The sequence below is a fragment of the Scyliorhinus canicula genome, chromosome 8 (genome assembly GCF_902713615.1).
Source record: "Scyliorhinus canicula chromosome 8, sScyCan1.1, whole genome shotgun sequence".
In the NCBI taxonomy this organism is placed as follows: Eukaryota; Metazoa; Chordata; class Chondrichthyes; order Carcharhiniformes; family Scyliorhinidae; genus Scyliorhinus; species Scyliorhinus canicula.
In genome coordinates this window covers 91,471,913-91,498,175 of record NC_052153.1, presented here as the reverse complement: position 1 = coordinate 91,498,175, position 26,263 = coordinate 91,471,913, and the positions used below count along the sequence as shown (strand labels likewise).

The following is a 26,263-nucleotide window of genomic DNA, read 5'->3' as shown; positions in this document are numbered from 1 at the left end:
AAAGGAGGTTATGCGGCTAGGGCACGAGGTTCCAGTAGGGGGCCTTTTAGGAGTAAGGAAAACGCGAGCAAAAATGATTTTTATTGGCCTGGACTGCATAAGGATGTAGTTGAATTTTGCTAAACATGTCAGATAATAGGTAAACTTCAAGCGGTAATCAAACCAGCACCCTTAATACCCATTCCATCATTTGAGAAACCATTTACTCGAGCCCTAACTGATTGCATGAGACCCCTTCCTAAAACGAAATGTGGAAATCTGTATTTGTTGACCATAATGGATGAGTCTACCAGATTTACGAGGCCATTCCATTACAAAATATGACAGCTAAGAGGCCTTTAGAGGACTTAACTAATTTATTTTTAACCAGAAACGGAATGCCAAAAGAAATCCTGTCAAATCAAGGATCCAATTTTATGTTGAAGTTATTCGGGGAAGTTATGGATAGCTTAGGAGTGAAACAATTTAAGGTAATTCGGTATCGTCCAGAATCATAGGGTGTGAGAGAAAGTTGGCACCAAGTCTAGAGTCAGGATTATCGAGAGGATTGGGATAAATTCGATTTGTAGTATTTGCAATTAGGGATATAGTTAATGAGTCAACTAGACTCAGTTAGTTTGAATTGATTTTTAGTTGAGGTAATTGGTGAGTCAGTGTTCTGAGACTACATTGTTGGACTTTGTGTCAAACTTTAGGGAGAGATTAAATAGGGATAGTGAGTTGGTTAGAATTTAAAATTGTCACACCATGCGATGTATAAAAAAAGACGGATAAGAAATCAAAAATTCTTAGTTTATTAGTGGCGAGAAAGTATTCCTATTATTACCAGTGGTAGGTGAACCATTAAAAGCGAGATTTACTGGGCCTTATCAAATTGGAAGGAAATTGAGCGCAGTGAATTATTTGGTAAAAACGTCAGATAGGAGATCTGTGTGTCATGTTTTTAAAAAATGAGTTTTATTAAGAAAAGTTTTTCCAATATAACACCCTCACAGCCATATTCATACAACGATTGCAATATTTCAACCCTCCTCTCCCCCCCCCCCCCCCCCCCACCCCCCCACCCCCCAAAATCGAACTCAAAAAGAACAAAAAAAAAACACTAACATCTGGCGGTGACCTGCTCTCTGAAGTAGGAAATGAATGGCTGCCTTCTCGGCTAGAAGCCTTTCGTCGGCCCCTCTCGAGATGTACTTGACTTTTTCTAAATGTAAGAACTCCTTCAGTTAACAACCACACCTCAGCACTGGGCTGGACCAAAGACTTCCATCGGAACAGAACTCTCCTTTGGGCTATTAATGAGATAGCAATGGCATCTGCCTTTGCCCCTGACTGCAACTCCAGTAAATCTGAAACCCCAAAGATAGCCACCAAAGGGCAAGGTTCCAGTTGAACCCCATGAATTACTGACATGGTTCTAATGAAGGAGACCCAAAAGCTCATAAGCTTAGCACAAGACCAGAACATGTGCATATGATGCGCCGGACCCCTAGAACACCAATCGCACCTATCATCTACTTCAGAGAAGAACCCACTCACTCGTGCAATGGTCAGATGTGTCTTGCGAGCCACCTTAAACTGAATCAGACTGATCCTAGCGCACGAGGAGGTGGGGTTGATTCTGTGTAGAGCCTCTCTTCTCCCTCCCCCACCCCCCTAAACAACTGGCCAGCTCCCTTTCCCACTTCCTCTTGACCTCATCCAGTGGGATCTGTTCCATCGACCCAAGCCAGCTATAAATATGTGACATCTTCCTTTCCCCTATATTAAACACCAAAAGAACCCTATCCATCAATGAGGCTGAGGGTGCCAAGGCTGAAGGAAGAAATCTCCTTGCGTACAAAGTCGCATATAATACCGAAATAGGTTAGCTCTTTGAAGCCGGTACTTGCCCAACGACTCCTCAAAAGCAGCGAACTTCCCATCTGTGAACAAATCCCCAAACAGCTCCAGCCCCATCTCCCTCCATGTCCCAAATGAGGAGCCCAAGGCCAGCTGTACAAAACTATGCCAAATTGTTAAATAACTTCTCTGGTATCCATTGTTGGATGAGCAGAAATTTCCTCCAAATAAATATAGTGAAGCCATTGTTTTTGGTTTGTGCCGTAAGCATTCACTCTGTACCTACAAACTTGTCCAGCCTCTGAGGCTGCCCCTGATCCCAGAAATCCCAGCTGCACCCAAACAAAAACAATGCTTGATTGACAGCCTTTTTTCTGTCACATCCATTTCTCAGTTACCCAGTGGTTATTTACACAAGCCAAAGAGCAGCCAAGTGCTTACGGTTTCTACTATTAAGACTTACGGGCTGATTAATTCACACTATATAGGGCTTTATTGCAGAAAGGTTTCAGTAAGAAAGTTACAAATTGTTTCTAAAGCTTTTTCACGTATGACATTGTTACTATCTGGTTAATTGGTTCTGTACAGCATGCATACTTTGTTAATGTGCATTAAGGTGCCATAGGTTGACATGGTGGTAGGTGGGGCCATTGGGGGTGGTGGAAGGGAATGAGGTTGGGAATGGTGGGGGGCATAAGGTGGCATAGTCAGGACATGGAGAGTGCGGAGAGAGGGGTGGGGTGAGAGGAGAGGGTTAGAAGGCTGGTGTATTGTAATTGGGATGATGTCTCAGAGTACTGAGGTGAGCCTTTTAAATGCCCACCTCAGAAACTAGCAGCTCATGTGACTGCCTCTACGTTTTTTGCAGGTATGCTGGGCCAGACCCCAGTTAGCTTCCCCTCTTTGACCCTGAATGGAAATTTCCTGACTCCTACTTGCCTCTAAAATGAACATCCGTTACAAAATGTCAAACGAAATTTTTTAAACAATAATCGTACACTCATATAATTTACAGTGCAGAAGGAGGCCATTTGGCCCATCGAGTCTGCACCGGTTCCTGGAAAGAGCACCCGACCCAAGGCCACACCTCCACCCTATCCCCATAACCCAGCAACCCCACCCAACACTAAGGGTAATTTTGGACACTAAGGGCAATTTAGCGTGGCCAATCCACCTAACCTGCACATCTTTGGACTGTGGGAGGAAACTGGAGCACCCGGAGGAAACCTACACAGACACAGAGAGAACGTGTAGACTCCGCACAGACAGTGATCAAATAATGATGTGCTTAATTAATCTTAAACTTGTCAAAACATGTAATATTGATTATTTTAAAAAAGACACCCCATATCTAAATCAATTTGATATAATTGGTGTTAGCAATAATGTGTTAACAACAATTAGATATCCCACTTCACCTGGATATGTCTATTGTGACATATTCTTTAGTGCAAAGGTGACAGCCAGTTATGATGATGATTCTTTCTTTCTTTCTCTCTTTCTCTCTCTCTCTCTCCTTCTCTCCTTCTCTTTCTCTCTTTCTTTCTTTCTTTCTCTCTCTCTTTCTCTCCTCTCTTTCTCTCCTGCTCTCTTTCTCTCCTTTCTTTCTCTCTCTTTCTCTCTTTCTCTCTCTCTTTCTTTCTCTCTTTTTCTTTCTCTCTTTTTCTTTCTCTCTTTCTCTTTCTTTCTCTCTTTCTTTCTCTCTGTCTTTCTCTCTCTCTCTCTCTCTTCTCTCATACCAGCTCTCTCTTCCCGTACCAGCCTCCCCGGACAGGCGCCGGAATGTGGCGACTAGGGGCTTTTCACAGTAACTTCATTGAAGCCTACTCGTGACAGTAAGCGATTTTCATTTCATTTTTCATTTCATTTCTCTCTCTCTCTCTCTGTACTCTTGTGTTTTGTTGTTCCTTGCTTATGGCAATGCATTATTTTGTAATTTTATTGTCTGTATTCTCTAAAATGTAAAATCGTAATAAATATACTGTTTTTGAGTCCTGAGTAATATGGCACAGAATGCCACCATTGGGGCCAGCGGCTTCAATGCCCTTAAATTCTGCTGTTCTTAGTAAGTACACAGCCCATATTAAACCAATCGGTGAAATGTAGTCAGACAGAACATAGTCTGATGACAAGTATCAGATGCAACTTCTGTGGATTTCTCTCTTTCTCTCTCTTCCTCCAACCCACCTATCACCACACAAACAGCACTTTATTTTGGATACCTTTACCAAGGATTCACTTCCTCTCCTTCAGTATTCCTCTACCTTGGATTTCCATGTGCATTCAAGCTCCCATTCAGGTACCTAGTGAAGTTAAAAACTCACCACTATTCTTAGAATTCCCCCTATACCAAAAAGGGTTGATATTCTAAATGGTGAACAGGGATTCTCACTCCCTGACTCCGATACAGGCTTCGGTGGGTGCTATTCAGGTCAAACTATATTTTCAAGTTATCCCCCGGTATAACCCATACCTTCACTGAAGAATTTTACCTACTTACCCCTTAGTAGCATTGACATCCAACCACTGTTTCAGGTTAAAACTTTTAAGTTATTTTTTTTTTTCTTTTAAAAAGATGCAATTACTGTCTTTACAAAAAAGTAAAAAGATCTTGCTTCTGGATCCTTCTGGTTGGTTGACGGGACCTTCAGGCCCAACTTGACAATCAATCTTTTAAAAATCTGGTCTCCTTTAGATGTATTCGCTGGTGAGCTCGGTTGCTATGTCCTATCTTTCCCATGTACCGAGCTGTGAGAGCTGGCTCTGCTGGCTGTCTCCTTTCTTCGGGTTTATGTCCTCTTTTTAACAGTTATTAAATTTTTATGACTTTATTGTAAAGTAACTTTATTTCCCTTGGATTGTAAAAGGTATCTTTAATCTGAATTTTTCTAACGACTAAGCATTCATTTTGGGCATGGCCTTAGCCCTCCGATCTGATTACATTGTCCTTTGTGATGGTCAAAGATCATTTGTGATATTCAAAAATGCTTTGGTTTCAGGAGGTGTTACTTTTTAATTCCTGTCATTTATATAGTTTTATTTTCCAATTGTGTCCCCAGCTCATAATTTTGACTTTGATTTTGACTTTAAATTATGTTTCTCGTAGACTGATAGTCTCCAATTTTCTTTGATTTATCTGGTGTTCGCAGAACTTCACACCTAGAATTGTCACCAAATTCAACTGAACCTCATCCTTTCCTTTCCAGTTGCTTACTAAGATAGTTAATTTCAATGAAGGTGTGAAACATTGCTATTAGCTGTATGCCAAAAATCCACTTGGTTATAACTTGAAAGGTTTACATTTATCACTTGGCTCAACTGAAACCCTCATCCATGCTTTTCCAGATCCTTACTAAGATAGTTACTTGCAATGAAGGTGTGAGCCATTGCTTTTAGCTTCATACAAAAATCCTGTTTGTTTGGGAGAAGGAATCTGAATTTTATAATCCTGCACTTTGCAGCTGCTATTAACCCTTCGTGGGATCTTTTCCTGTATCCTCTCATGTTTCTCTCAGACCAGATATTGCCAGATTTCCATGTTTCAAATGACACATCTTTCCATATTATCAATTACACTAGCCATTTCAACAGAACATACTGCTTCACAGACAGTATTAAGATGTCACCAAACTTTTGATTTTCATTGGATATGTGGCTTCTAACTTTAAATCCGGTTCTTGCAAGTGTCTCTTCAACACTGACCTCTTTCTCGATTTTTTACTTCAACTTCACCTACCTTGTTCAACTTCTTGTTATTGGCTCCTTTAACTTCACTGTCTTCCTGAGGCATTTTTTTTTGTCCCAACTCCCTAGTTTCTGGACTTTCTTTTCTACCTCTATGAAGTCTTCTACCTGCAGCATCCTTGTCCTATCCAGCTTCTGCTGAGTCCAGCTTAAAACTAAACTCAGATATCCCTTCTAACCTAAGGTGGCTGCTGGTTGCTGGGCAAGAACCTAGTTTCTGTTAAACCCTGTTTTCTTTTCTGTTGCAAACCCTTTATAATGCAAGCACAGTATTAAAGTGACCAAAATCCATAGATGTGCTCGCACATTTTGCTTAACGTGGAGTTAAATAAAGTTTAACCCTTTCTTATACAGAAATACAAAATTAAACTTAAAGTTATACATTGTTTCTAATACTCACAAATGCACATATAGATTACATTCTGTTTCCTGACAACAGAAAAGCGAGCACGTCAAGCTATACTTTGAAGTTGGCAAATAAGGTCGCAGAAACTGTCTGTGGAGCAGAGGCAAGGATCAGCAACATTGGTACAACAGTTTTAGCACTGTTGCTTCACAGCGCAGAGTCCCAGGTTCAATGCCTGGCTTGGGTCACTGTCTGTGCAGAGTCTGCATGTTCTCCCTGTGTCTCCGTGGGTTTCCTCGGGTTCTCCAATTTCCTCTCTCAAGTCCCGAAAGATGTGCTGTTAGGTAATTTGGACATTCTGAATTCTCCCTCAGTATACCCAAACAGTCGCCGGAGTACGACGACTAAGGGATTTTCACAGTAACTTAATTACAGTGTTAATGTAAGCTTACGTGTGACAATAATAAATATTATTATTATTATTTGAGTGACGTGTGGGTGGAGAAGAAGCCAGAGCTTTTATTTTAATTATGTGTTCACTTGGATGGGGGTTGGGAGTGATGAGATTTAACTACCTTCTGCTTCTGAATATAAAGCAAAATCAGAGCTGGAAGAATAGATCAGGGACTGGGTTCTCCAGACGGCGACGCCGAAATCGCGTTCGGCGAACGACTGGAGAATCCAAATTCCTGACGAAATCGGTGACGGCGGTGCTTTCGCAATGCGCCACCTCCTCCAAAGTGGCGCACTCGCAGAGTACGCCGCGCCATGTATCGACAGCCTCAGGCCATTGCCTGAGGCCCTCCCCGATGCTCCACTCCCTACTGGCCGAGTTCCCGACCGCATGGGAAATGTGTGGTTTCACCTGTCGAGAACGCGGCGTGGCAGCTGCGGACTCGGTCCAGCTTCCAGCTATGCAGCAGCTAGTATGTATAATTACAGTATGATAAGCTTGCTGCAAAATAATGAACATGCACATGCTAGTTTATAATGAAGATAGAAGTGACAAACCTAACAAAAGGAAATAAAATAAACCAGAATTGCATGAAGATAATTTATTGATGAGATCGAGATGTATTAATTTAGGTCGTCTTTGTGAAGTTGCTTTTCTCTAAAGCTTGCAGCACTTACTCAACTACTTTGTGCTAAGTTTTGATTTTAATATTATGAAACTGGTAAGATAATTTAGTCTCTTTGAACCTGTACTTTTGAATAAATGCAAAACAGAAGTTTGATATTAATTGTGCAGAGACTTGTTTTGCTATTTTATTGTTTAAATCATAGACTACAGACGAGAGATGGAATCCATGCTTGCATGATCAATGTGAACATGTCTTCAATAAGGTAAAACTAGTTATAGCCCGTTACACACATGCCAAATAATTTGATTTTCGTATGTGATATTTCTAAACTAATTGCTTGCTTGTATTTATATTATCTTTTAGCTTGTTCGATTAGACTACCTCTGTGCATATTGGAATGTCAACACCAAAATGTATTCTAAAAGCAGTCAGGTTGAGTCTTTGGTAAGTTTATTCTGATTCTATGCACCTGCTGCAGGCTCCTGCCTCCTCCTCCTCCCTCCCTCCCTCTTTCCCTGTTTTCATCCTGTACCCAGATTGTGTGAGCAGTTCCATAACATCACCTCTTAATTTTAATAGACAAGATACCATGAATGGCTCATGCGATTTTGAGTGGCGCCTGTGACTTTTTTAATATCAGAGGTTATACAGCACAGAAGATGACTATATGGCCTATTGTGCCTGTGCCAGCTTTGGAAAGAGAAATCCAGGGGGCGATTCTCCAATATTGGGCCCAAGAGTTCGCACCGGGCGAACCGGGCCCGGTTACGTACGATTCTGGCCCCCACAGGGGGCCAGCATGGCGCTGGAGAAGTTCACACCGCTCCAGCCTGGTACCGCGCCAACCCACGCATGCGCAGTTGGGCCAGCTCAATCCTGTGCATGCTCAGTTGGGCCGCGCCACCCTGCGCATGCGCGGGGGACTTCTTTAGCGCGCCGGCCTGACTCAAGATGGAAGATGGAGTCGGTGTTCAGGGGCTGGCTGCGGCAGAAAGTAGGCCTCGGTGGGGGGGGGGAAGGGAGGGAAGAGGCTGACCCTCCGATCGGTGGGCCCCGATTGCGGGCCAGACCCCCCCCCCCCCCCCCCCCCCTATTCCCACTGGCAGCGACCAGGGGTGAAAGGTGCCAGCGGGACTCTGTCATATCGGAGCGGCCGATTCCAGCAGCACGCGCCGGCACAAATGCCGCCGATTCTCCGCACCTCGGCGAATCCCGTGCTTGCGTTGGGGCTTTGTGGCGCGGTTGCTGCGAATCTCTGGCCCGGCTCGGAGATTCCCCCCCCCCCCCCCCTATGTCCGTTTTCTTTCCCAATTACACTAATTCCCATTTGGTAGCTTTTGAATCTGCTTCTGTCACCTTAACAGGCAGAGCATTTTAGATCGTAAGAACTTGATGATACATTTAGGGAAATACAAGTTCTGCTCATGTCATCTCTGGTTCTTTTGCCAATTTCCTTTAATATGTGTCCTCTGGTTACAACCCTGTGGCCACAGGGAACAATTTCACCATAGTTACTTATCAAAACCATTCATTAGTTTGAACACCTCTATTGAATTTCTCCCTTGCCTTTCTGCTGTAACTGAAGTCCTACATCCCTGATACCCATTCGAATAAGAATGGACAATATATGCCCTCTAATTTTTTCTGTCCTTTTTTTTTTGAAAATTTAGATTACCCAATTACTTTTTCCAATTAAGGGGCAATTTAGCGTGGCCAATCCACCTACTCTGCACATTTTTGGGTTGTGGGGGCGAAACCCACGCAGACACAGGGAGAATGTGCAAACTCCACACGGACAGTGACCCAGAGCCGGGATCGAACCTGGGACCTCAGCGCCGTGAGGCGGTTGTGCTAACCACTAGGCCACCGTGCTGCCCTATTTTTTCTGTCCTAATGTGGAAAGGAACAAACGTACGAGCAGGAGTGAGTCACCCAGTCCATCGAGCCTGCTCTGCAGTTAAATAAGATCATGACTGAATATCTGCCACTTTCCAGTGCTTTCCCCAGATCTGTCAGTATCATTTGTATCTACAAATCTATTGATTTCAGTCTCTAACTTGCTCAATGATTGAGCTTCCACAGCCCTCTTGAGGTAGAGAATTCCAAAGATTTGCCACCTTCTGAGTGCCACCTTCTCATCTCAGCCTTAAATAGCCTCTTATTCCGAAAAAGGGTCCCTTAGTTCTAACCATGGTAAACATCCAATCTATATCTACCCTGTGACGCCCTGAAAGAATTGAAAATTTCAATGAGATCACCTCTCATTCTTTGAAACTCTGGAGAATACAGACTCAGTAACTTCAATCCTGTCTTATAAAACTCGAGAAAGTATCATGTTAGCTGCATTTGAATCATCTTTCATGTCAAACTTGCACAGCTTTTATGCAATGCTGACTTGGGTCACTTCCACAGATTCAATGAACAATTTTCTTATTTCCTAGATTTTGAGTTGGCTGGGATGTTCTAACACTTTCCTATATATTGGGATAATTCTTGTGGCTTCGGGGTACAATTTGTTTGATACAGAAATGAATAGATTTCTAGATAGAAATAACATCAAGAGGTGTGAGGAAAGTGCCATTGAAGTAGATGATCAGTGGAAACTAAATTCCGACTAATCAAATAAAGTGAAAATATTTCAGTAAAGACATTTATTTGACACGTATATTGTTGAAAGGATAGTTTTCTAACCCAACCTCCTAAACTTTTAAATATATTTTATGTTGATAACAGGCCTGAACTATTGCTGTGTAACTTAAAAATTATCTTTTCAGAAAGACTTAAAAATTGGAGTTTCAACAAGCAACTTTATTCCAGAGACGTATCAGTTCGGTGAGTTGAACTCTCTTGCACTTGTATAATGCTTTTAACATAGTTAAATATGCCAACGCACTTCACAAAAGGTATTCTTATACAAGTTGTACTGTAACTTCCAAAGGTATCCAGTTTCTTCAACTATGAAATGAAAATTGCTTATTGTCACAAGTAGGCTTCAAATGAAATTACTGTGAAAAGACCCTAGTCGCCACATTCCGCCGCCTGTTCGGGGAGGCTGGTCCAGGAATTGAACCCACGCTGCTGGCCTTGTTCTGCTTTACAAGCCAGCTGTTTAGCCCACTGTGCTAAACCAGCCAGCTTTTCGATAAAAGCATGGAAAGCGTAGCGATTAAATTTGGACAGTATCGCTCACAGTCTTTCATAAAGTTGCCAAAGCCGCTGCCAACATTAGGTATAATGAACCGTGGTTGTTTCCATAGAATTTACAGTGCAGAAGGAGGCCACTCGGCCCATCGAGTCTGCACCGGCTCTTGGAAAGAGCACCCTTCCCAAGGTTAGCACCTCCACCCTATCCCCATAACCCAGTAACCCCACCCAACACTAAGGGCAATTTTGGACACTAAGGGCAATTTATCATGGCCAATCCACCTAACCTGCACATCTTTGGACTGTGGGAGGAAACCGGAGCACCCGGAGGAAACCCACGCACACACTGGGAGGATGTGCAGACTCCGCACAGACAGTGACCCAAGCTGGGAATCGAACCTGGGACCCTGGAGCTGTGAAGCAATTGTGCTATCCACAATGCTACCGTGCTGCCTATGGCTGGTTGTGAGCCATGGTAGAAGCAAAAACAAGAACTTCCTCCCAATGGTCTTGGGAACTGAAGTGAAAAAGCAAGTTTCTTTGGTCGTTATTTCAGAATTATTATCTGATCAATGAGTAATTTAGGACAGGGACAATGGATTGAAAGGATGATTTTCATTTCATGGGACACGAACACCAGTACTGGGAAAGAAAGCTGCATTAATAGAACAAACTGCACCTGAATATGGCTGGAACAAATGTCCTAGGAAGGATCAATCGGGCTTTAGCAAGGTCATTAAGCTCCCATCCTGAAAACAAGCCTAATCCAATTGATTTATCCTTCAATTTTTTTATAGTGCATATTTAATATTGTTCCAGCAGGAAATGCTCTTCTCAACTGTCAGGTCATGACACAGGAATATATAACATGATTAGGTGTTATGTCCCTTAAACCTTTAATAGCCAATTAGTCCTCCCTCGGGCTCAGTCCTCACAGTTGAACATTCAGGTCTGACCTGTCCAAAGCTCTGTCCAACTGAAACATAGAATCCCTACACTGCACAAGGAGGCCATTTGGCTCGTTGAGTCTGCACCGATCTTCCGTAGGAGCATCCCACCCAGGCCCACGCCACCATCCTATCCTATCATAATTTGGACACTGAGAGGCAATTTAGCTTGACCAATCCACCTAACCTACACATCTATGGACTGTGGGAGGAAACCGGAGCACCCGGAGGAAACCCACACAGACACGAGTGATTTTGTACAAGGATGCATCAGTGAACATAAATTCCAATTGAATCCAAAGTAGTTGACCTTTCGCTTGCCTGCATTGAACTACCACCCGGCGTAGTTTGGCCATTCACTTCACGTGTCTATGCCCCTTCGGCTTCTATTTATGCAACTTTTGTAGTCTCGCAACTTAGTGTTGTCTGCAAACTTGGATAGGCAACTCTATTCCTTCATTCAAAGCACTTTGAGGCAAACTACTGCAGATATTGGAAATCCAAATATAAATAAAAATTGCTGAATCTGTTTCGGTTTGCCAACATTAATGGAAAGAGAAAGAATGAACAGTTTAAGGTTTGGGAAATTATACTTTTGTTACAAGTTTTCAGCAAGTACACAAAGCAGGGAAAGGGCAGGTGAAGGGGAGAAAAGAGCAAAAAGGAATATCTGTCTGGTAGGTAAGAATTATTTAAATAAAGAATAACTTGCACTTATAGAGCTCATATATAAATACAGAATCAAAAGGGGTGCCATCTATAGAAACTTTACTGCAGTCTGCAAAATAATTGTGTAGTGGTGGGAAGCAGGATTGTTGCGAGCGAGGAAGCAGCAGTAGAGTTTGGCTGCCACGTGTGCCATTCCAATTTTAGAACTGTTACAGTACAGGTCTTTATAAATATTAGAGAAAAATGAATGGGGATCAGTAACATTGGTCCAATATTTGTAGGACAGGTTCTATAAAAGCTCACTGTTTATTGATTGTCCATTTAATGGTTACTTAAATATAATGCGAAAAGATGTCAATGGTTTGTTCCAGATATCTTTCCTACCATCTTTGTTCTGTGCAAAAAATAACAAACCACTAAATTTAAAAAAACAAAATGCTGTGTTTTTGTAAAAGTTGGACTAATAAAATATGCAGTTGACCTCCTCATTGGTTTAATTCTGATTCTGAGAAATTTGATCAGATCAGCCTCCATCTGCATATTGTGGGCGGGATTCTGTGATCCTGAGGCTAAGTGTTGATGCCGTTGGAAATGCCGTCGCGTTTCTTGACAGCGTCAACACGGCCTCAGGATCAACAATTCTGGCCCAGACAGGGGCCAGCATGGCACTGGAGCAGTCCACGCCGCTCCAGCTGCTGATCCTGTCATGAACTGGGGACCGCGGGGTCCGCATGCGCAGTGGGGCCGGCGCCAACCCGCACATTCCGCACATGTGCGGTGTCTCCCTTCTACGCGCCGGCCCCGACGCAACATGGCGCAGGGCTACAGGGGCCAGCGGGGAAGAAAGGAGGCCCCCAGCCAGAGATGTAGCACCAATTCATCAGAATGAAACGGAGGCTCCAAAAGTTAAATTATGAAGACTATTGAGTAGACAAGTTTGCAAACCGGGGTCCATGGAGACTTTCCAGGGTTCCTCAAAATTATAGGCACTTGATAGTTAAGTTTTCTGTGAGTTGAGATGCAACAACAGAGCGTGGCGGCCACATGTGCACCATAGTGGGCTGGTGAACGCAGCAGGGTGCTGAGAGTTAACACCAAGTTTACTCGGCAGACCTACTGTTATCAAATATTGGATATTGGGTGAGTTCAGCCTTGTTTGAGAGGGAAGTTTTAAAAATATTTATGCATGCATATGGTGCATTGAAAAGCAGAAACCTCTATCTCTCAATCAAGTGTATGTATACTGGTTTTCTTCAATATTATTAAAACACTCTCAGTACGGCATTTGATATGTATATATAATTTAAATAGAGGTTCCAGGATTATTAATCTATTTGAAAACAGGTCTTTAAACCAAGTGCTGGTCTGAAGGAACTATAAATAACAATGGCAGCACCTGCAGTCCAGAAAATAATCTAAAATAATTTTCACGGCGCCTCAATATTTCTTGAAGTAAATGTAATCTCTACATTTATTTTTCTGATCTCCTAATCTGAGATGAGTATGAATGTAAATATGTTCTCACTATTTATCCGAACATTTGCACTTGTTGGCTCCTTTTGTCGCTTATTACTTGTGGCATGTGGATGCTGACTTAATTTGAAAAACTAATTTTCTATACAACAATTTAACAAATGTATCTTCTTTTTAAAAAAAAAAAAAAGTTTTTCAGCCATTATCTGCCAAAGCTAAACTTGAAATGAATCCACGGGCAGGAGTTGACTTTGCTTCTCCAAAAATGAACTTGGAAGTAAATCTACAAGACATAGCCATCGAACTGAAAAGACCTCAGGTAATAGTTGTGGGTTAATTGTTTACTTGCCATAACCAGCTACAGTTGTTTTATTTGTTTTCTGTGTCACATTGTAACAGCTTAATTACTTCAGTAGTTGTGTTTTAGGAATGCAGGGAAGCCACTCCAAATATGGTCATGCCCTTCTCATTCCCCTCAGTTGCAGTATTTGGGCTGTTTCAAAAAGAAAGACATGCAATGCTTCCCAGAATGGTTCTCAAATATTCTTATTTTTATTTACAATTACATAAAATTTTTAATGTCTACTTGAATCTGGGGGGGGGGGGGGGAGGGTGAACAGCCAGCTGTCGTGGTGCACATAGGCACCAACGATATAGGTAAAAAACGGGATGAGGTCCTACAAGCGGAATTCAGGGAGTTAGGAGTTAAACTAAAAAGTAGGACCTCAAAGGTAGTAATCTCAGGATTGCTACCAGTGCCACGAGCTAGTCAGAGTAGGAATGTCAGGATAGATAGGATGAATGCGTGGCTCGAGAGATGGTGCAAGAGGGAGGGATTCAAATTCCTGGGGCATTGGGGACCGGTTCTGGGGGAGGTGGGACCAGTAAAACCGGACGGTCTGCACCTGGGCAGGACTGGAACCGATGTCCTAGAGCTGTTGGGGAGGGTTTAAACTAATGTGGCAGGCGGATGGGAACGGATGCAGGAAGTTGGAAGGTAGTAAAACAGGGACAGAAGCAAAAGGAAGCAAGGGGAAAGTGCAAGGCAGAGAAGACATAGTCAGAAATTTAAAAGGGCGACAGTACAAGGTACAGTGACTGAGGGGAACACAGTGAATAGGCCCAGTAATAACAAAAGGAATAAAACTGGAGATGTTAAGATTCAAAACAGAGGTAAAAAAACCAACATAAGTGTACTTTACCTGAATGTTCGTAGTATTCGGAATAAAGTAAATGAGTTGGTGGCACAAATCATCATAAATGACTATGATTTAGTGGCCATTACTGAAACATGTGTAAGGATGGTCACGACTGGGAGTTAAATATCCGAGGGTATCAAACTATTCGGAAGGACAGAGTGGATGGTAAGGGTGGTGGTGTTGCTCTGTTATTTAAGGATGACATCCGGGCAATAGTAAGGGATGACATCGGTGCTATGGAGCATAAGGTTGAATCCATTTGGGTGGAAATCAGGAATAGTAAGGCGAAAAAGTCACTGATCGGAGTAGTCTATCGGCCACCAAATAGTAACGATATGGTGTGGCAGGCAATAAACAAAGAAATAACTGATGCATGTAGAAATGGTACAGCAGTTATCATGGGGGATTTTAATCTACATGTCGATTGGTTTAACCAGGTCGGTCAAGGCAACCTTGAGGAGGAGTTTATAGAATGTATCCGCGATAGTTTCCTAGAACAGTATGTAATGGAACCTACGAGGGAACAAGCGGTCCTAGATCTTGTCCTGTGTAATGAGACAGGATTGATTCATGATCTCATAGTTAGGGATCCTCTCGGAAGGAGCGATCACAATATGGTGGAATTTAAAATACAGATGGAGGGTGAGAAAGTAAAATCAAATACTAGTGTTTTGTGTTTAAACAAAGGAGATTACAAGGGGATGAGAGAAGAACTAGCTAAGGTAGACTGGGAGCTAAGACTTTATGGTGGACCAGTTGAGGAACAGTGGAGAACCTTCCAAGCGATTTTTCACAGTGCTCAGCAAAGGTTTATACCAACAAAAAGGAAGGACGGAAGAAAGAGGGGAAAATCGACCGTGGATATCTAAGGAAATAAGGGAGAGTATCAAATTGAAGGTAAAAGCATATAAAGTGGCAAAGATTGCTGAGAGATTAGAGGACTGGGAAATCTTTAGGGGCAACAGAAAGCTACTAAAAAATCTATAAAGAAGAGTAAGATAGAGTATGAGAGTAAACTTGCTCAGAATATAAAAACAGACAGTAAAAGTGTTTACAAATATATAAGACAAAAAAGAGTGGCTAAGGTAAATATAGGTCCTTTAGAGGATGAGAAGGGAGTTTTAATAATGGGAAATGAGGAAATGGCTGAGGAACTGAACAGGTTTTTTGGGTCGGTCTTCACAGTGGAAGACACAAATAACATGCCAGCGACTGATAGAAATGAGGCTATGACAGGTGAGGACCTTGAGAGGATTGTTATCACTAAGGAGGGAGTGATGGGCAAGCTAATGGGGCTAAAGGTAGACAAGTCTCCTGGCCCTGATGGAATGCATCCCAGAGTGCTAAAAGAGATGGCTAGGGAAATTGCAGATGCACTAGTGATAATTTACCGAAATTCACTAGACTCTGGGGTGGTCCCGGTGGATTGGAAATTAGCAAACGTGACGCCACTGTTTAAAAAAGGAGGTAGGCAGAAAGCAAGAAATTATAGGCCAGTGAGCTTAACGTCGGTAGTAGGGAAGATGCTGGAATCTATCATGAAGGAAGAAATTGCGAGGCATCTGGATGGAAATTGTCCCATTGGGCAGACGCAGCATGGATTCATAAAAGGCAGGTCATGCCTAACTAATTTAGTGGAATTTTTTGAGGACATTACCAGTGCAGTAGATAACGGGGAGCCGATGGATGTGGTATATCTGGATTTCCAGAAAGCCTTTGACAAGGTGCCACACAAAAGGTTGCTGCATAAGATAAAGATGCATGGCATTAAGGGTAAAGTAGTAGCATGGATAGAGGATTGGTTAATTAATAGAAAGCAAAGAGTGGGGATTAATGGGTGTTTCTCTGGTTGGCCATCAGTAGCTAGTGGTGTCCCTCAGGGATCCGTGTTGGGCCCACAATTGTTCACAATTTACATAGATGATTTGGAGTTGGGGACCAAGGGCAAGGTGTCCAAGTTTGCAGATGACACTAAGATGAATGGTAAAGCGAAAAGTGCAGAGGATACTGGAAGTCTGCAGAGGGATTTGGATAGGTTAAGTGAATGGGCTCGGGTCTGGCAGATGGAATACAATGTTGACAAATGTGAGGTTATCCATTTTGGTAGGAATAACAGCAAACGGGATTATTATTTAAACGATAAAATATTTAAAGCATGCCGCTGTTCAGAGAGACTTGGGTGTGCTAGTGCATGAGTCACAGAAGGTTGGTTTACAAGTGCAACAGGTGATTAAGAAGGCAAATGGAATTTTGTCCTTGATTGCTAGAGGGATGGCGTTTAAGACTAGGGAGGTTATGTTGCAATTGTATAAGGTGTTAGTGCGGCCACACCTGGAGTATTGTGTTCAGTTTTGGTCTCCTTACTTGAGAAAGGACGTACTGGCGCTGGAGGGTGTGCAGAGGAGATTCACTAGGTTAGTCCCAGAGCTGAAGGATTATGAGGAGCGGTTGAGTAGACTGGGACCGTACTCGTTGGAATTTAGAAGGATGAGGGGGGATCTTATAGAAACATTTAAAATTATGAAGGGAATAGATAGGATAGATGCGGGCAGGTTGTTTCCACTGGCGGGTGACAGCAGAACTAGGGGACATAGCCTCAAAAGAAGAGGAAGTAGATTTAGGACTGAGTTTAGGAAGAACTTCTTCACCCAAAGGGTTGTGAATCTATGGAATTCCTTGCCCAGTGAAGCAGTTGAGGCTCCTTCATTACATGTTTTTAAGGTAAAGATAGATAGTTTTTTGAAGAATAAAGGGATAAGGGTTATGGTGTTCGGGCCGGAAAGTGGAGCTGAGTCCACAAAAGATCAGCCATGATCTAATTGAATGGCGGAGCAGGCTCGAGGGGCCAGATGGCCTACTCCTGCTCCTAGTTCTTGTGTCTTATGAATTAAGTTTCTTTTGATAAGGTTCTTGAAGGACTTCTGTATTCCACGAGTATAGCTGAGGACTATTTGAAATAGTCGGAGAGTTGCTGTTGTACGAAAGCATGATCAAAGAATTTCGTGTGGGTGGGGAGGGGGGGGGGCTACAGGCAGGGAGGTGTAAGGGGGCATGAGGTGGAGGTGCGGGGGGTGCATGGGGAGAAGGTGCAAGGGGGAATGGGGAGGAGGTGTGGGGGGGGGGGAGATGTGTTGGGGGCGGGGGGGGAAGAGAGAGGTGTGGGGGGGGGGGGTGGGGTGGGGAGTACCAGACCAGACCAGCTATGGCCGTGTTGCACCTTCTGAATGAGACTTGGGGCAGGATTTGCCTATAACCCCACTGCCTGTTTTCCGGCAGCGGAGGCGGCCCAGCAGCGGATCTGCCAACCCCGCCGTTGTCAACTGGATTGCCCAGTGACAGCACCCCCCTGTCGCCAGGAAACCCATGCGCTGGTGTGGGACCGGAATTTCCCTCCATTGTGAACAGCCGGTAATTCTAGCCCTTGATATCATATCAGACATGATTCTACTTTGTTAAATGATACATTATAGGAACAGAAGCTGATCATTCAGTTCCTCAACTTTGTTTACCAATATATCTGGACTGATTTGTATCTCGGTTATGCGTTACTAGCCTTTGCTTCATATCCCAAGTCTACCTAGTTTAAGAACTATGAATGTTTACTTGAAAATTTCGGTAAAGCTAGTATCTACGTTATTTTAGGGGTGTAAGTTCATCAATGCTCCTGTGTCAGCGTTTCCTGAATGCTGAATTGTAAAAACCCATTTTTAAGATGATGCCTCCTTGATCTAAATCCTCCTGCCGAAGACCTATTCTCTGCATCTAGCTTTGGGCTCCTTGATGCTATAATCTGTCAAATGCTGCCTTGATGTCAAGGGCAGTCACTCTCATCTCACCTCTAGCATCCAGCTCTTTTGTCCATGTTTTGAACCAAGGCTGTAATAAGGTCAGGAGTGTAGTAACCTGGTGGAACCCAAACTGAGTCTCCATGAACAAGTTATTGCTGAGTAAGTGCCACTTCATAGGACTGTTCATAACTCCTTCCATCAGTTTGCTGATGATTGAGATTAAACTGGTAGGGCAATAATTGGCTGGTTGGATTTGTCCTGTTTCTTGTGTACAGGATACACTGTTACACTAAATTTGTCTATTTCGCACTGGTGTTATGCAAGAACATTTCTCCTATCAATACTGTCAACACGTGATCGTTTTATAATAAGAATCTTTATTATTATCACAAGTAGGCTTACATTAACACTGCAATGCAGTTGCTGTGAAAAGCCCCGAGTCGCCACACTCCGGCGTCTGTTCGGGTACACAGAGGGAGAATTCAGAATGTCCAAACGACCTAACAGCATGTATTTCCGGACTTGTGGGAGTGACCTGAGCACCCGGAGGAAAGCCACGCAGACATGGGGAGAAAATGCAGACTCCGCACAGAAAGTGACCCAAGCCGGAATCAAACCTGGGATCCTGACGCTGTGGAGCAACAGTGCTAACCACTGCTACTGTACCACCCTTTTCTGCATCCATGCCTGAATTATCCCAAGCTACATGATCAGAGCGAATTGTCTACAAAAATATATGATTCTACACTAGGTATTTTATCTTGCTGAAGATATTTGTCTTGACACAAAAATCTCTATTGTCCTCTGTACAAATTCAGCCCTTAAACCAATCAATTCATGATGTTGTAAAATCAAAATACCCCCAGTGATGTAAATCTGAAATATAACATTGAAAATGTCAGAAATACACAGCAAGTCTGGCCATCTGCGAAGAGAGCAAACAAGTTACTTTTTCAGGTCAGTGATTGCGTGACTTGTTTTTTCCGCTGTATGATCTGTGTAATTTTCGTGGATGAGGCAGGAATGTCCACTCTCCCCGCTGCTTTTTGCCTTAGCGATAGAGCCATGGCAATGGCGCTTAGAGCGTCAAGGAGTTGGAAAGGGATAGTGTGGGGTGGGGGGCGGGGAGGGGGGTCGTGCGGGGGGATTGGAGCATAGGGTTTCGCTATATACGGATGATCTGTTGGTTGCATCGTGGGAATCATGAGCATATTAGAGGAATTTCGGCCTGTTTTCCAGGTATAAGTTAATCATGGGAAAAGTGAGATCTTCCCGATCCAAGCAAGGGGACAGGAGGGGAGGCTGAGCGAGCGAGCGTATAAAGTGGTGGGGATGAACTTTAAACACTTGGGCATCAAGATGGCGCGGGGATAGGAATAACTACACATATTGAATCTGGCGCAGTTGGGAGAGCAGTTGAAGGAGGATTTTAAGAGATAGGACGTGCTCCAACTATCGCTGGCGGGGAAGGTGCAGGACGTTAAACTGACTGTGTTTCTGAGGTTTTTATTTGTTTTCCAGAACCTTCCGATTTTTATTCCAAAGGCCTTTTTAAGGAAAATTAATGCCTTGATTTTGGGGTTTGGGTGGGCGGGGAAATCTCCACGGGTAAAGAAAGGGCTGCTGGAATGAGGACGCCAGTGGGTGGTGGGCTGGCCTTGCCAAATTTAATGAACTATTACTGAGCAGTTAATATATTTCTCTTTGTGTGCTAGGCGTAGAATTATTCAATTCAAAGTGGTTCATAGGACGCATATCTCCATGGCCAGAAAGAGGGGATGGAGGATGGCTGTGGGCGCTGCGTGGGTAGGCCCGCGAACCATGTCCACATGTTTTAGGCTTTGCTGAAGCTGAAGGGATTCTGGCAGGTGTTCGCTGACGTTACGCCGGAAGTACTAAAGGTGAAGGTTGTCCGGAGTCCAGAAGTGGCAATATTTGAATCCCGACACGTCGGGCTGGATTCTCTCCGGCTATGTTCTGACTCTGGAGTGGGAAAGGTGGCCTTTTATGACTGAAAATTCAGCGCAAAATGGCCACCGATCCTTAGTTTGGTGGGGGGCTAGCAGGCAGGCAATGTAGAGCACCGTGGGCCTCCCCACGCACCGCCCACACCTATCCTCCACCCCCTCATTCTAGCCACCGAGATATGCGTCCTATGAACCACTTTGAATTGAATAAGGCTACGCTTAGCACACAAAGAGGATTATATTAACAGTCTAGTAGTAGTTCATTAAATTTCCAGAATCAAAATTGTGGAAGACCCGAGAGTTCAGGGGATGAGAGGCCGACGTCTTGGCCTTATCGGCAGCTGTGTGCTCTATGCTGCTCGCCCCCCACCAAACTGAGAATCGGTGGCCATTTTGCGCCAAATGTTTGGTCGTAAAAGGCTACCGTTTCCACGCCGGCATCAGGACATAGCCTGAAAATCGGAGAATCCAGCCCCCCTGATGCTCTGTCCCCGACCGGCCAAGTTCCCTACGGCGTGGGTCTCTCGTGCTATTATTTGTCGGGAATTCGGCGTAGTAGCTGCGGACTCAGTACAACGCCGCCACAGGCGGGGGGGGGGAGCCAATCTGAGGGAAGGTGGTACTTTGGTAGGGGCTGGGGGGTAGAGTTAGGGGCTGGTCCGGGGGTTGCGTGCCGGCCAAAAGGGGGGAAGTATTTGGCAGGCCGAGTCCGCATGTGGCCGGCACCATGTTGCATGGCGCGGCTGCTGCAGGCCACCGCCATGCGCATGAACAGCCACGTACCCAGCAATTCTCTGGCTGTATAGGCAGTTAGAGCTGGGTCCTCTATGCTGCCTGCCTGCTAGCCCCCCACCAAACGCAGGATTGGTGGCCGTTTTGCACTGAACTTTCAGTTGTAAAAGGCCACCGTTCCCACGCCGGAGTAAGGACATAGACTGAAAATTGGTGAATCCAGCCAATGTGCCTGGAAAACACAAGTCCTTCTCAATTCTCCTCACTGGCACTAAAAGCTTTGTGGACTTCACAATCTAAGTTGTTTACTCATCCTTTGATAGTTGTCCATCAATCAAACTCCACCTCTTGATTCCACACCATGGCTGACCACTCCATTTAAGACTACTTGTTATCCTGTCTTATGATTCAGGGGTCATTGGGGTCAATACTATAACAGTTTGGGAAACACGATAGCACAAGTGGCTAACACTGTGGCTTCACAGCGTCAGGGTCCCAAGTTCGATTCCCCGTTGGGTCGCTGTCTGTGAGGAGTCTGCACGTTCACCCAGTTTCTGCGTGAGTTTCCTCCGGGAGCTTCGGTTTCCTCCCACAGTCCAAAGCCGTGCAGGTTAGGTGGATTGGCCATGCTAAATTGCCCTTAGTGTCCAAAAAAGGTGAGATGGGGGTCATTGGGTTACGGGGATAGAGTGGAAGTGAGGCCTTAAGTGGGTCAGTGCAGTTTCGATGGGCCGAATGGCCTCCTTCTGCACCGTATGTTCTCTATTCTAAATTCACAACGAAAAATTATTTTACTGGCACATCTAATGTTCAGTCAAATCAACAACTGTGAATATGATATACAAGGAAAACTGGGAAAAAGTCAAAGTCAGTTAATATTCTGATTATACAATGAATCAGTAATCAAAGCGCAATCACATCAATGTTTAAATCAACATCTGCAAAGTAAGATTAAATAAAGCTTCACTTGAAAATCGAAAGTGAAGCAAAATATAAAATTACAAAAATAGTGATTGTGGCTGTAGGCTTATACTGGCCATAATCTTTCTATTCTCCAGATCGACTGGAGAATTGGAAACATTGGCCGGAATTCTTCAGCCATTGGGATTCTCTGTTCCTGCTGGCAGCTCACCCTTGCCCGCGGGTTTCTCAGCAACGTGGGGTGACTTCAAGGTGAAATTCCATTGACAAATGGCAGGAACAGAGAATCCCGCCGCCAGTGAACGGTGTGCCACGGAGAAACACACGCCTGGAGGACCGAAGAATCCAGCCCATTATGTTCTTGTCAAAAATGCTGGGCATTTATAAGCCCAGCAACTGCAGACCTACAAATTAACTTCTGTGGTGGCAATGCTTTTAGAAAAGATAAGTTGGGGCAAAATTAACAGTTGCTTCGATAAATGTGGATTTGTTAAGGAAAGCCAACATTGATTTATTGAGGATAAATCATGTTTAACTGAAGTGCTTGAATTTTTTGATGAGGTAACAAGAGTGTTGAAGAAGGTAATGTGATTGATTTTGTGTATATAGACTTCCAAAGGCATATAACAATCTTATGAATCAGGTTATAGCCCATGGAATAAAAGGGACAGGAATGGCACAAATATGAAGTTGGCTGAGTGATGGGCAACAGAGAGTAATGAACAAAGAATGGGATTTCCCAGGAGTGGTATTAAGACCTTGTTTTGATCAATATTAGTGATTTAGACTTGGGTGTATAGAACACAATGACACAAAACTTGGAAATATTCTGAACTGTGAAGAACAAGCTGGTAAAATATGAGAACAAGCAGCAAATGCAATTTGATGCAGAAAAGTGTCAAGAAATTCAAATTGTTAGGACTAATGCTGAGAGGCAATATAACCGGGTTCAAATCTCAAACTGGTCCAGGAGCGGAGGGACATAGAATATGTGCTGGCTGGTTGAAAGTGGCAGGGGCAGGTTCAGAAAATTGTTGTTAAAGCATACGAGATCCTGACTTAATGAACCTTAAGAAGACACTGGTCCAGCTTCAATTCTGGCTACCATATGTTGGGATGTGAAGGCATTAGGGAGAGTACCAGGTGAAGGTGATTTTATTAGAGGGTGATCAAAGTCATGAGGGGTCTTGACAGAGTGGATGGGGTGAAACTGTTCTCATTGTTGGGGGTATTGAGAAGTAGAAGACACGGTAATGTGAGGAAACTTTTTCTTTAAGTGAGTGGTTAGGAATCCGGAATTCACTTCACACAAGTGTGGTGAGGCGGATTAAAATGACTTCTTCAAAAGGGAATTATGTAATTATCCAAAGAGGAAAAATTTGCAGGGTCTCTTCCTCTGCAGTATTATTCATTGATGTACAATTGGGTCCTCTTGCAACCTTGGATCAAGACAGTTGGTCAATGAATGCCAAACTACAGTGCACTTTAAAGTCACCCCTCAGCCACTTTTCCCCAAGGTATATCACAAACAGGATTCAAATATAGTTAACTATAAGATGCAGTGCAACAATCATCATGGTATTAAGTTAGTTTTCATCGATTAGCAAGGAAACTCTGTCGGGATTTCCCATGGACTGATTTAATACAGCTGAGCAATGTGCTGATTGAGGGGACATGGCATAAAGAAGGCGAGGCTGCTGAAAGCACCTTGATGCCCTCGTCTCCGAACCCCACCGGCCCTGTTCTCTCAAGTGACCTCTGCCTCACATCCCATTTGCACTGTCACTCTCCTTCTTGTCTTGGGTCTCTCATGAACCTTGGGACTCTAAGGCATTACTGCCAGCAGCAACCACTTCCTACTGGGTTGGCATTAGTGAGCAGCTGCCAGCTTGTAATTGGCATTTCTCGGGTTATGACTTCAGCCACTTGGAATCTAATCGCCGGGGACAGCCCCGACAGTGGCTGCTTAAGTTGAATTCCCGCACCCCCCCACGTCCCAGAGCTGGCAAAGGTTCTGTACCCAGTCGCTGACTGGTGGACAGAAGCCCTGTTGCCCTGATAGAGTCACGGCCCCCAATGTTGTTGCAACTTGTGTTGGATGATTTTTGCCCAGAACTTATCAGTGATAATACTGGTAGATAATTGTTCTCTAAATCTCCTGGTTTCAAATAGATTATCACTGTCATTAAGACAGTACAATTATGCAAACTGCTTTTCTGCTCATATTGGCAAGAGTAATTTATTTTATCGAAGTTCTCATAGAGGACCCTCTTTCTTTTTCACTGAACAGTTTCTCAGCATCATGGAGCTACTTGGATCTATTGATATGATGTCACGGAATCTGCCATATAGGAAATATAAACCAAATGTACCCTGTCACAACAATGCTAAAAAATGGTAAATATTTTAATTATTTCTGTTTTGGAATTGAACTTAATTATTTAAGAGGACATGAAAAAATTAAAATAGATTTTTTTGGGAGAGAACTTGATTTTATTTTTGTAAACTGAATTATTCTAGTTGGTCACTGAAGTACGCATGGTATAGTAAGAATTGTTTTTTAAAAATGCACCCGTGCAATTTAACTTTAGCTGCTAACAAGGATTCATTATAATCCTTGGATGATTTAATATTTTTCCTGTAATAAAATGTTAAGTATGTATGTTTTACAATAGAATGAGAAGTGCAATGCTGTTTGAAAATTAGATATACTCTTCTAAAAGTAATGATTTAAATTCAGTCTGACTACAAATAAAATTAGATGCTTGCATTGAAATTTTGTCACATGCTATTTATTAATTCCTTAAATGGATTCCTTGTGCCATAATGACTAGCTCTGAACAAAATATATTTAAGAGTAAATTGTACATATTCAGTCCGCACAGTGCTTTGTGAGCTAGAAGCTTATATTGGACATTTGGATATGGTGGTTAGTTCTCATTGCAGCACTTTATAGTGTGCTGGCAATGTGCATTTGTAAAATGCATCCTTCAAAATCACAGCTGGCCTATCACACTTTTGTATATTTAAAACAACATAATGAATGTATAACTTAGTAAACATTTTGCTTTTAACAAGAAATGTCTACTAATTCACCAAATAGAAAATTTCACGTAATGATATGCTTTGTTGAAGTCGCATGAAGTATTTAGCTGGAGCAATTTTCAGTTTCAGTGCTTGACATACCATTTAATGGAGCTAACATGCCAATTCTTTTTTTAATAAATATTTTTATTGAGTTTTTGGTTTACAGAGCAGACATATAAATATGAACAAAAATTAGAAGATGAAACAAAAAACGGCTGCCCCTCCCCATTGTAGGTTCATCTGGAAGATCTCGCTTTTGCTCAGGTTAAGTTTGTAGCCCAAAAAGGCTCCTAACTCTTTCAAGAGCACCATAAATCCTTCCATGCTGCATCGCGAGTCTGAGATATAGAGGAGCAGGTCATCCGCATAGAGCTATGCGTTCTGCCTCCTCTCTGGCTCTCTTCCAATTGTTTGCCACCTTAAGTGCGTGATTGCCAGTAGTTTGATCCAATGGGGTATAGCAGCGGGAATAACGGATATCCCTGCCTGGTGCTGCTATGGAGCTGGAAGTATTTAGTGTTGGTGGCATTTGTCCGTAGGTTCACCGTGGGAAGGTTGTGCAGGAGTATGACTCGGGTGGTGAACCCTGTCCTAGCTCAAACCGCTCCAGTACCTCTATGAGGTACTTCGATTCGACTCTGTCAAAGGCCTTTTCTTTCTGCGTCCAGACGATCACCTCGGGTGTTTTCTCTCTTCCCAGATGGGTTGTGATCATGTTCAGGTGGCACCTGATGATGTTCGATGTCAGATATCTGAGGGAGGAGAACCACCTGATGTGCGACTTCTCAGCACATCCCCGTCACGGAAGTCCCGAACATATCAATTCTAATCATTTTCTAATTAGTGGGTTTTTTACTGTTGCTTTCGATATCCATATTAATGGCATTACAGACGTCACGGGCAGAATATTCCCAAAACATGGTGAAGTGTCAGGATCTGACTGAAAACTGTTTTTCTCCCCAGGAACACGGCAGGTTTTTATTCAAGATCTTCTGACACTTTTTTTGGGAGAAGGGAAAGAAAGCATGGGGGCATGTTTCACGGCATCACTCTAGCAGGGAGAGAGAGGCCTGATAGAGCCGGTGAGCCTGGCTCCACAGATATCTGCCTTTTTTAACAGGGGTGCCCCAATCAAAAAGTGACATTCGTCGCCCCCAGCAGACAAGGAACACTTCGGCCCTCGAACACAGAGGCCAACAAGCCCCCCCCCACTGCCCCCCCCCCCCTCCTGCCGCCGCTTTTTTAATGAATGTCACCCTTACATAATGGGAATCCCTCCAAATATGGCCCACCCAGCAATGCCAGGGCAAGCTATGTCCCCT

General features: G+C 43.5%; 1 protein-coding gene across 1 annotated transcript in view; it reads left to right on the top strand.

Moving 5' to 3' along the window:
• The window catches only part of vps13a (vacuolar protein sorting 13 homolog A), a 634,190-nt gene that overhangs the window by 80,675 nt on the left and 527,252 nt on the right, over positions 1-26,263 (top strand). Inside the window, 5 exon segments of the mRNA XM_038803880.1 lie at positions 7,217-7,276; positions 7,378-7,458; positions 9,789-9,846; positions 13,439-13,566; positions 24,145-24,251. Coding sequence (XP_038659808.1) covers positions 7,217-7,276; positions 7,378-7,458; positions 9,789-9,846; positions 13,439-13,566; positions 24,145-24,251 — 434 coding nt within the window.